Below are 11,824 nucleotides of genomic sequence, written 5' to 3'. Positions count from 1 at the left end.
GCGCTCACATCGACCAGCTGGACAGTTTCCTGTTGAAGTCAGTGTGAAGTTGAGATCTTTCTTTCACCGTCCTGGAAACAACAGGTGGACTCAGGATTAACTTCTTTCTTTAAAGTGAGACAGTGATAGTGATGCCTTTTAATACCAATCAAATATATATATATATATTGTGGATCTAAAATAAACAGTTTTCAAAATGTGATTTTCCAAATAAAAGTGATCCCCAAGTTAAAGCCACAAACTGTGCTGCTGACTGTTGAAGTAAAACTAAACATTTGCAATAAAGCTGCTTCAAAGTAAAATAAATTCAGTCTGTTTACAGAAGATGGGTTTTAGTCTCAAATTTAAAAATGTCATCATTTTGGTGACACAAAGTAAGAATGAAGTGTAGAATTAATGCTTTAATAATAATAAACTGGCTCATCTTCCCCATGTGTCATCTAGCAGTTTACAGTTAGCATCATGCGAACAGGATAGCCTCTTATTACTGAGGCACGAACACACCAGATGTCTTTAAACTTGTCTGTTATTGTTCAGAAAACACAATCATGACTCTTTAAATATAAAAAAACAACACTTTGAAAAGTAAAAAACTGTTTTTAGGATTGAAATGTATCCATTTATGTTTCATTCAGAACTGTTCCTCTGATCTCTGGTTTAAAGGTTAAATATCTTCAGTCTGAACTTGGAGGATAAATCCTCAAAAACATCATAATTAGCAGATAATAAAATCCATTAAAATGAACTAAATTTACTAGAATATGAATTTACTGACACGTTCTTTATAAAAAAAATAGTTTTATTTTCCATCTGAACAGACCAGATCAAACACTGCTGTTTAGAAACATACGTCCGGTATTCATAGATTTAGGCGGTAAAAGTAGAAGAATGAGAAGAATAATGTTAATAATAAAGTTTCATCCAGAGAGAGGAGCCGTCCAGCAGCAGGAGGTCCGAACACAGACCGAACACCAGAGGAGACCTGAGGTTACGGAGCAGGTTGTCATGACGACAGAAGTTATTCATCTATGAAGTGGATGAGTGCGGTGAGAGCTCACATCTTCAAACATCGTCAGGGATGAATCGGTGTGAAGAACATTCCTATGACACCCGGAGAGAACCGAGCCGTAGCTGGTCCATCCTCAACTTTAAACTTTATGGATGAAACAGATGTAAACGTGTGATGTCACTCTCTCTTCACCACACAGCTGATCTGTTACTCGGTTACCTGGAGTTTAATACACAGGCCTGTGTCACCACCTCACCTCCAGGCGCGCACACACACACACACACACACACACACACACACACACACACACACACACACACACACACACACACACACACACACACACACACACAGCTTGAACATTTGGGGTTATAAAGGTGTAATCTGTTTGATAATCTGTTAATATTCATGTATTACTTAATGTGGTCATCTGTGAAGTGTTAAAACGGGGGTAAGATCACAGACTGAATAAAAAAAAGAATGCAGCGTTAAAGTGTAATACCACTGAGGACCACTAGGGGCTGTCTCCAACAGACTCCCATTGAAAAAACATCCAAGTTCTCTCCTGAAATAAAAGTCAGTAAATGTTTTCCACCATGGCATCTTTAGATAAATTCCCTCCTTCTGAAAATAACTTCTGACTCCTAAAACCAGAAATGGTGACTTCAGACCGGCAGCTTGCAAACCAACGGTAACACCATGGTGACATCACGGTGTGACCAGTGTGTCCAGGTGTGGAGGACGCCAGTGTCACTGGGAGACACAGCTGTCCCCCATGTACTGAGCGTAGCGGTCCGACATGCTCCTCCTCAGCTCGTCAATGTCCCTCCTTAGCTGGCCGACCTCCAGCAGCCTGAACTGGAGCTCCTCCTCCACCACCAGGCCGGAGTCGCTCTTCTCTGCTGAGACGCTCAGCGCTGGACACACAGGAAGGACAACAAGTTATCACCCAGCGAGGACATTCACAGAGACAACAGCGTACATGAAGCTGTCGGAAGATGCTCCATAATTAAAGGTCCTGTGTTATATCAATAAAGCAGGTTGATGTGAGTCCAAACCATCAGAGCCTGTGTTCAGTTTGTTTTCTCTGTATTACTATAAAAAGCTTTGCTTGTTTACATTAGTATGTAACATCTGTGTGAATATTTTCTTACAAAACATTAATAAATGTTCACAAACCAAACGTCACTCCCTGTAGGAGTCCAGTTAGTGTGATGAGCTAAATTTTGTTTGTTTTAAAAAAAAAAAAAAAAAAAAAAAAAAAACTTTTTGTGGAAAAATATACTTTTTTGTGAAAAAAAAAAAACCTACCTTTTTTGTGGCTAAATAAACGTTTTGTGCCTAAATAAACCTTTTTTTGTGCATAAAGTTGGAACGGAAGTTTTCACTCTGAACAAGGTTTGGATCCTACACTCCCTGTGCTGCTCTGATGAAGTTTAAAAGTGCAGGTGTGTGTTGTCCACCTACACTTCATGCCCAGCAGCAGAGACAGGTTGGGCTCCTTGCCCTGCGCTCTCTGAGCCAGGATGCTGCAGAGACCCTGGAGGTCCAGCAGACACAGGGACATCTCCTTCAGTAGCCGGCCCAGCTCCGGCATCTCCACGTGGGGTAAAGGATGCACCAATGACCCTTCGTCCTCCAGCCGCTGCTTCTGAAAAGGAAAACAGAGGCACATATTTCAGTTCAGGTAAATCCAGCAGAGAATCACTGGTGTCATCCTGCAGAAAACCCGACTCATCAGAGATCATCTCCTGTGATCCGTCTGATACCAGAGATCTGTTAGCTTCTCTCCTGGAGGGGGAACTGCTCTGTGTAGGTATGAAGGACTGTTCTAAGGTCAGTAAACACAACAACTGGACACTAATGAAAACATCTTTATATACATAAACATCATTATCATCATAAGCCTTTTTTTTATGTCTCCATGACAACGACAGCCATCAGGGCGCTTCATGTTCTCAGGTCGTCTGTCCATCAAGTTCTCATCCTGATGTAGTCTCAACTACGACTCGATGGAAGATGTTCAAACTCAGTTCACATGTTACTTTGGACTCAACAGTGAACTGATTAGAGGCTGGGGTCAAAGTTCACTGTGACCTCAGAAAACACTTCATACCTGAAGTATTCATATTGTAACTATGACATCACTGATACCTGTGGGGGGCCTGTGGGCGGGGGGCCCACGCTCTCCTCCTTCTCCGGTAGATGGGACGGCTGTCCATGAGGAAGGCCTCTCTTCTTCTGCAGTCGTGTACTGGTGGCCTGAGAGGAGGATGATGATGATGACAATGATGATGATGATGCAGAAGTGTTTAAATAACCTAAAAGAAATGCTTTCAACTGCTGGAAACCAAGAAAATGAACACAAGCTAAATGCTTACTTTTGGTTTCTAATATGAACATCTAGTATCTACCGGAGAACATCTAGTATCTACTGGAGAACATCTGTTATCTACCAGAGAACATTTGGTATCAACCATAGAACATCTGTTATCTACCATAGAACATCTAGTATCTACCATAGAACATCTGTTATCTACCATAGAACATGAAGGATGTTGATCAGTTTACCATCAGCTGGGAGGTCAGTCTCTCAATCTGTTCCTTCTGATACTCAAACAGCTGGTGGAGAACAGAGAACATGGTCAGGGCTTCTTCAGTTTGTCTAAATGTGTGTTGTATACGTGTGTGTTGTGTGTTGTGTGTGTGTGTGTGTGTGCGTGTGCGTGTGTGTGTGTGTGTGTGTGTGTGTGTGTTGTGTGTTGTGTGTTGTGTGTGTTACCCTGCTGCTGTGGTCCTGCTGCTCCAGAAGCTCCGTGTTCTCCACCACCAGTCGTTTCAGGTCCTGCATGGGCAGCCGGACTCCATCATCCAGACACTGCTGCACCTTCTGCTGCAGGCTGCATGCACACGCACACGCACATACACACACGTGTCAGGAAGACAGACACAGAGACACACACAGGCACACACAGGTGATGATCTACCTGTGTACAGATGCCATCAGCTCCTCCTCCCTCTCAGCCTGCAGCTCCAGCTTGAAGTCTTTCTCCTTCATCAGACAACCTCCTTCCTCCAGACTCCTCTGTAACCAACACACTCTCTTCTCCAGATCATCAGCCTTCTGCTGGACCTCCTCCTGCTGGACACACACACACACACACACACACACACACACACACACACACACACACACACACACACACACACACACACACACACACACACACACACACACACTGGTGTCATTAGCACAGAGCATGTATTATATTATATCTAGTTTCTTCTTTGGAGAGTTTTAACCTGCATTTGTGGACGCAGCGATGGTTTTCACAAGTGTTCCTGAGCCCATGCAGTGATTTCCACTCCAGAATAGTGTGTTTTTAATGCAGTGCTGCCCGAGGGCCCGAAGATCACCACCATTTCTCCAGATTCTCTGAATCTTTTAATGATATTATGAACCGTAGACGATGAAATCCACTAATTCTTTGTAGTTTTACATTGAGGAACATTATTCTTAGATTGTTGCACTATTTTCCCACAGTCTTTTACAGAGTGGTGAACCTCTCCCCATCGTCACTGCTGAGTGAGTCTGCCCCTCTGAAATCATCTTTTTATACCCAATCATGTTGCTGATCTGTTGCCATGGTAACCTAACTAGTTGTGAGATGTTCCACCAGCTGTTTTTATTTTGTTACACAACTTTTTCAGTCTTTTGTTGACTCTGTCACAACTTTTTAGAGCCATGTTGCTGCCATCAAATTCAAAATGAGCAGATATTCTTATAAAACAATAAAATGTATCAGTTTCAACATTTGATATGTTGTCTTTGGTCTATTTTTTTTTAATTAAATATGGTTTTACGTGATTTGTAAATCATTGCATTCTGTTATGTACCTTTTACACAGCGTCCCAACTTTTTTGGAAACTGAATTGTATATGTGTATATGTGTGTCTCTGTGTATTTACCTGTATACTGTATATACAGTAGCAGTCACAAGTTTGGACACATCTTCTCATTCAATGGCTTTTCTTTATTTTTATTTTTTTCTACATTGCAGATTAATATTGAAGACATCAAAACTATGAAGGAACACATATGGAAGCATTTCTGTGGGCTCTAATCTGAGGTTCTGTTAAGTTGCAGTTTCTGAGGCTGGTAACTCTAATGAATGTATCCTCTGCAGCAGAGGTAACTCTTGGTCTTCCTGTCCTGGGGCGGTCCTCATGAGAGCCAGTTTCATCAGAGCATTTGATGGTTTTCGCAACTGCACTTGAGGATACATTCAAAGTTCTTGAAATTTTCCAGATTGACTGACCTTCCTGTCTTAAAGTAATGATGGACTGTCATTTCTCTTTACTTAGTTGAGTGGTTCTTGCCATAACATGGATTAGAACTGTAGTCAAATAGGCCTATTCACTGTACAGAACAGTGCACCAATCCTGCCTCTGCACAACACAACTGATGCTCTCAAACACATTAAGAAGGCAAGAAATTCCATAAATTAACTCTTGACAAGGCTCACCTGTTAACTCAAAACCATTCCAGGTGACGACCTCATGAAGCTGATTGAAAGAATGCCAAGTGTGTGCAAAGCTGTCATCAAAGCAAAAGGTGGCTACTTTGAAGAATCTAAAATATAAAACATATTTTGGTTTGTTTAAAACTTTTTTTTGTTTACCACATAATTCCATGTGTCTTCCTTCATAGTTTTGATGTCTTCAATATTAATCTTCAATGTAGAAAAAAATGAAAATAAAGAAAAACCATTGAATAAGAAGGTGTGTCCAAACTTTTGACTGCTACTGCTACTGTACATGTGTATATGTGTGTCTCTGTGTATGTACACGTGTATATGTGTGTGTACCTGTTTGGCCTGTTCCTGCACCTCGTCCAGGGTGGGTAGGTCCGACAGATATCTCTCCAGAGTCTCGATGCGTTGCTGTTTCTCCTGGTTCTGGTCACTCTCTCTCTGAAACTTCTTCTTCAGACTGCTGATGTAACGATCCCTCGTCCTGATCTGTTAACACAGACATCCGTCATCATGTCAAGATACATGAAATCATTCTTCATCTCGGTGCCTCCTCTCTGCAGTACCTTCTCCTCCAGCCTCCGGATGTCCTCCGTGTATCTCTGTGTGACCTGCTTGAAGAGCTCGCTCTGATGGAGAACCTCCAGTTCGGCCACCGCTAACTTCCTGCCCAGTTCTTCGCCACAGCAGCGTCGGTTGGAGGGCTGTCTGCAGGGCGCTCTCAGGGCCGAGTCCTGGTGGACAGGAACAACTACAGCTTTTATTCTGAAAATATCTAACGTAGTTATCAGTTGATTTACTATGAATACTGATGACTGTGACTCGGACCTCCACACTGAGGAGGTGAGGCTCATCCAGCCAGCCTCTCTGACTGTGCAGCACCTGCTGCGCTCGCAGCTCGTTCTCTCTGATCCGGGCGTGCAGCTGCAGGATCTGCTGCTTCTGTCTGAAACACACATAAATCTCATATATATCCTGTGTGTAGACAGCATGTGCAGGTAACACAGACCTCCAGATGATCAGAGCTGGGTTGGTGGGATGTGAGTGTGAAGTTTGACCCTGTTTTTTTTTAATTGTTGTGATCAGAAATGTTTGATTTTGTGGTGGACTTTCTCCAAAATATTGATGTAATTTGAGTTTTAAGTGACTTTTTTGCATAAAATTGCAGGAATTAGAAAATAATTGCAAGTCGAGAAAGAAAAATTTGATTTTTTTTTTTTTTTTTTTAAGCACTACCTGATGAAGGAATAAATCTGTAATCTCTTCCTGTGATAATAATCATGCTGCATATCACAGAAATATTTTAGTTCTCATCTTTTTATATTTATTGAACTTAGAGAACTGTGAGGCTCAAAGTTCCTAAAAGGTCCTAAAAGCTGCGTATGTTTCCAGAACAGACCGTCTGTGACTGGAAAATAGAAACAAGGACTACATCAGCTGTCAAAATAAGAGCTTTAGATGCTGTTTAATTCATGTTCATTCAACACATAGACCTGCTGGATGAAACAAACAAAGAGACGTCTCTGACAACTGGACGTGTGTAGAAAACTCATTTAACATCCAGTAATATGGAATCACTTCCTTTGATCACAAACATTTAATCACATCATTTTAATGTGAAGAACACATTTCCCACAAACCCCATCACTTCCTGTTTCTCCTCTTCAGTTTTATTTGGTGATGAAAACATGAGCAGAGTCTTTCTAACTGTAAATGAGGAGTTATTTTCATTCATAAAGACAGTTTTGTTTGAAAAGACTTACTTTATGTTTTAATACTTTCAGCACAGATTCTGATGATGATGTTTTTTGAGGAAAAATCATGTAAATTTGAAAAAATAGCAAGCTCCAGCAAATATTGTGGAGTTTGCTTGAATTGGCGTAATGTGATTTCCTGGACGGACTGATTAGATTAGACACTGATGGAGGAAAGCAGGAGAGAACAGGAGCAGGTGAGTGTCACGCTCTGCCCCCTGGGTAATGTAGTTTATCCAGAGCCTCTATGAATGTCCCAGATAAGCTGATATTTAGGACGTAGAAAAGAGAAGCAGCAGAAGAAAAATCCTCAAAAATCTGAAACAGAAGGAACTTTTTAATGGAGGAGTGATGAAATGTTTCAGTCAGCTGATGTCAGAGATGGAGTTTAGTTATGTAGAGAAGGTATTTCTGTCCCAGCCTCTGATTGGGTGTAACGACCTCTTAAACAGAGGAAGACTTCTGGTGAAAGAAAAACTGAAAAATCTGACTGTCCTCGTGGTGTTGTTCAATTACATCACTTTTATCTGTGGGAGCTGGTCTGAATGAAGTGTGTGTGTGTGTGTGTGTGTGTGTGTGTGTGTGTGTGTGTGTGTGTGTGTGTGTGTGTGTGTGTGTGTGTGTGTGTGTGTGTGCGTGCGTGCGTGCGTGCGTGCGTGCGTGCGTGCGTGCGTGTGTGTGTACCTGTCTATCTCCAGCTCTCTCTGTCTTAGCAGCCCCTGTTTCACCTTCACCACAGTGTTGATGGGCAGAGACGTCCCCAGCAGCATCTGGTAACACACACACACACACACACACACACACACACACACACACACACACACACACACACACACACACACACACACACACACACAGAGAATCAACACACAAGAACAACATGACAACATGTGACGGCATCAGTAAAGATTGTGATGTGCAGCGGCAGGACAAAGAAAAGAACCGCTTCCTGCACTAACTGATAATAAAGTGATGTCTGATGACTGAAGTCACACTGAGCAACACAATGTTGTTCAACCACATCACTCTAACACGCTTCAGTCGGTGTTGTTTAAACCTATGATGCAGCAGTCGGTCCAGCACTATGAAGCCAACACCTGTCACTGACTGATGTTGGAATATTATATATAATAACAACGGTGGATGAAGTAGTTGGTACATTTAACAGCTCACTGACAAAAATCTTCATCACTCCTGAAAAGTAGTTTCACGTAAACCTGCAGCCTTTAATCTGTCAGAGAGGATCAAAGATCGATTATTGTTTCTTCTGCAGAGATTATTTTAAAATGTCTTTGACATATTTGTTGGAACCTCCAGAAAAATAAAATATTAATATTTCAGAGCAGAGAGAAAGTGATGTAAGAGCATCATCTCCACTAATTCCTTCTAATTCTGTTTCAGGTTCTGTTTTCTGCGTCTGACACAGGAAGCCTTCAATCTGTGCAGCTCAATGAAATCTGAAGACTATCCAGGAACTCTGCAGCCAAACGTGCTGCCCGGTGTCACAAAGCTCCGTCTCAGTCTCAGGTCCTCCAACGGGATCAGAACCAAACACACAGCTGAAAGCAGCCAGAACGGATCAGAACCAAAAACAGTCTGTATATAAAAGTGTTCGCAGCTTCCAGGTCTGAAAAATGGTTCCGCACTTCTGCATCTGCAAATGGTTCATTTTTTGAACCATTTTTCAGCTGCAATACCACCGAGTGCCACTAGAGGTCGGCTCCAAAAAGCCTCCGGCTCCATAGACTCCCATTCAACTTCTCTCATCAAATCCAAAGTGAATCAAATATGTCCATCAGTTATCTCGGTGTTGTTAGCTAAAGTCACTCCTTCTTATTAGTTTTCTGGAGGTCCATCTGAAAATAATCCCTCATTCATTAGAAAAGAAGATTCAAGAAGACCTGTTTTGGGGGGCGTGTCTGTTTGATTGACAGGCCTGTGGTGCAGCCAGGTTACAGCTATCAGTGGGCGGGATGTAGTATCATCGGGTTTCCAATCAGATCAGTTAGATCCACCGCTGGCTCCTCCCCCAGCTCATCCAAATATGGTCACTTCCTGCTCCAAACCGCTCCGAACGAGCAAAGATGGTGACGGACAGAATCTGAACTGGAGGCTTCATAACGTTCACAAACCAATGAGTGACCTCACTGAAGGTTAACGGTTGGTCAAAACACACCGCTGAAAGCAGCCAGAAAGGATCAGAACCAGACACACAGCTGAAGTCCACCTCCTGAGATGTCTGATTCTGGGATTTGGAGCTAAATAAACAAAAATGAATGAACTGATTTTATCTCACCTGGTTAAGTCCTGGTTCCAGCTGGTGTGCCTGTTGCCATGGCGACGGACTGTCTCCACCACCGCCCTCCGTCCCGCCGCTCGGGCCGGGTTCCCCTCCACGCTCCGCTCCGGGCCTGAACTCCATCTGCTCTGTCAGCCACATCTGCGTGCGGACCGCGGGCTGGATGGGGGAGTCTCTGTCGGCCTGGTGACCCAGCAGGGAGTCCACCTGTCGGGGTGGGCTGAGACTGTACACCTGTCCACCTCCCGGAGACACCTTCACCTCTGGCAGAGCGCTGTAGTGCATGTCCAGACCGGTCTGTTTGACCGGGGAGGACAGGGCGGAGCAGAGAGACAGGTCGACGGAGCGGCCGCTGCGGTTGTACCGGTGACCGGGCCGGGCCCCCGGGGAGCGCTGCAGCAGGCTGCTACAGGTGAAGGAGGAGGACAGAGGCAGGTAAAGATCCACCTTTGACCCCAGCGGCTCCTTCCGGTACCCGGACAGCAGACACCTGTCCAGGGAGCCCTGAGCATCGGGGTTGTACTGGTACCCCGACGTCCTGGTGGAGCTCCTGGCCGCCCCCGAGGACAGCTTGTTCAGGGAGGACCACCTGCGTAGTGGCTGCTGGTCCTTCACATCCAGACCGCTTGGCACACCCAGCGGAGACCTGGCGGGTGGAGGCAGCGGGGAGGAGCTGCTCCAGCGGACGGCACTGTGGGGGGAAGCAGGCGTTCTGAGACCGGTCCTGGGGGAGGAGGCTGGAGACGGATGGACGTGAAGGGTGGGGACACCGTCTTCATCCGGGACCAGGTGGTGCTGGGACAGAGGCAGGAAGGACAGAGGGGTGGTGCTGGAGCTGGAGTCGTCTGGAGAGGGACAGACAGGACGGACACGAGACAATCAGAGACATGGAAGATGGTGAGGCCACTGGCTGCACCCGCCCAACACCTCTCATTAATGTGAAAACAGAACCTGAAACAGAACCTCGGTCTTTGAATACCTTCCACGCTGTCGGAGCAGTACGTCCCGATGCCCGTGTCCCCGCTGTCAGACACCGTGCTGTGTCTGCGGCCCCCACTGGTACCGGTCCCGGGGCCCGGGAGGGTGCTATGCCAGGCTGTGTGTTCTGGACCCGGGACCCATCCTGGACTGCCACCACTGGAACCTGAAACCATTTTTACAACAAATCAGAGTTTGAATGTGTAAAGAGGAAGATGAAGACGGGCAAGTTAGTTTGGACTCTGGTTCTGTTGTGACCCAAAGAGGGGACATTAGAGGTGTCGGACGTTCCTCTCTAGTCTCCTCGGGGTCACACCGTCAGAGGTTACACCATCAGGAGTTACACCGTTAGAGGTTCCACCGTCAGGGGTTCCACCGTCAGAGGTTACACCATCAGGAGTTACACCGTCAGGGGTTCCACCATCAGGAGGTTCCACCATCAGGGGTTCCAGCATCAGGAGGTTCCACCATCAGGGGTTCCAGCATCAGGGGTTACACCGTCAGCAGTTACACCCCGTCAGTGGTTACACTGTCAGCAGTTACACCGTCAGGGGTCCCCGGAGAGCAGCTACAGTCCGGTCATCATAGCTCTTCACGGCAGCAGTGATGTCACAGCTCATTAAAAACATGATTTTGTCTGATTTGATATTTAACAGTTAGTTTCCGTTACAGCAGAGTCAGAGTGATTACTGTCTGATGTCCGGTACATGCTGTGTGTCCGGATGATCGAACGGACTGCTCCTCTGTCCCCGGTGTGTCTCCCGGGGACAGACGGAGTGTCTCCGGTCTCCGGTTCATCCCTCTCCGTTACCTCACCTGCCCTCTGTGGCTCGTATCCATCTTCTAAACCACCTCTGCTCCACATCCTGTCAGTCTCGGGGCTTCATAGGATAGCAGAGACCGCAGTCCGACCGGAGGACAAAGGGGGGAGAAGGACGCCGTGTCCGGACACCGGCGCCGCATCCTCCGTGAGCCGGACCACTGAGCACCGAGTCCGGAGGGTCCCTGCGGTAGAAACCGTCTCTGACTGATCACCGTGGCCTTCCGATAGATGAAGCCTGAAAGTCCTGCGGTGAGCAGACTGTGGAAGTGTCCCCGCCAGGCTCCTCCTCTCCTCCTCCTCCTCCGCAGACAGCACGGCACGGCACGGCGCGGCTACGCTCATGCGCAACACAACCCACGCTCTGTTAACGACACTGTTTCCGTCAAACGTTTGAAAATCACGTGTTTAAGAAAAATCAGTGACCTTCTG

General features: G+C 45.6%; 1 protein-coding gene across 3 annotated transcripts; it reads right to left on the bottom strand.

Moving 5' to 3' along the window:
• Positions 1–786: 786 nt before the first annotated feature.
• Positions 787–11,824, bottom strand: cep85l (centrosomal protein 85, like). Of its 3 annotated transcripts, none has more exons than XM_069705872.1 (13): positions 11,389–11,824; positions 10,574–10,738; positions 9,592–10,439; positions 7,980–8,065; positions 6,370–6,487; positions 6,108–6,275; positions 5,878–6,030; positions 3,997–4,148; positions 3,792–3,909; positions 3,581–3,631; positions 3,164–3,271; positions 2,477–2,660; positions 787–1,926 (listed from the first exon to the last, which is right to left on the bottom strand). In XM_069705872.1, the coding sequence occupies exons 1-13, from the start codon at positions 11,435–11,437 to the stop codon at positions 1,760–1,762; spliced, it is 2,367 nt and encodes a 788-aa protein (XP_069561973.1). In that variant the 5' UTR covers positions 11,438–11,824; the 3' UTR covers positions 787–1,759. The 3 variants fall into 3 exon arrangements, with proteins under 3 accessions (XP_069561973.1, XP_069561974.1, XP_069561972.1); XM_069705873.1 differs by having other exon boundaries at positions 3,997–4,151; positions 6,424–6,487; XM_069705871.1 differs by having other exon boundaries at positions 3,997–4,151; positions 11,389–11,823.

The sequence above is a fragment of the Brachyistius frenatus genome, unplaced genomic scaffold, assembly GCF_029030835.1.
Source record: "Brachyistius frenatus isolate BFR_SWC_R1_liver_20210118 unplaced genomic scaffold, ASM2903083v1 Contig_59, whole genome shotgun sequence".
In the NCBI taxonomy this organism is placed as follows: Eukaryota; Metazoa; Chordata; class Actinopteri; family Embiotocidae; genus Brachyistius; species Brachyistius frenatus.
This window is presented reverse-complemented; position numbering and strand designations above follow the sequence as displayed.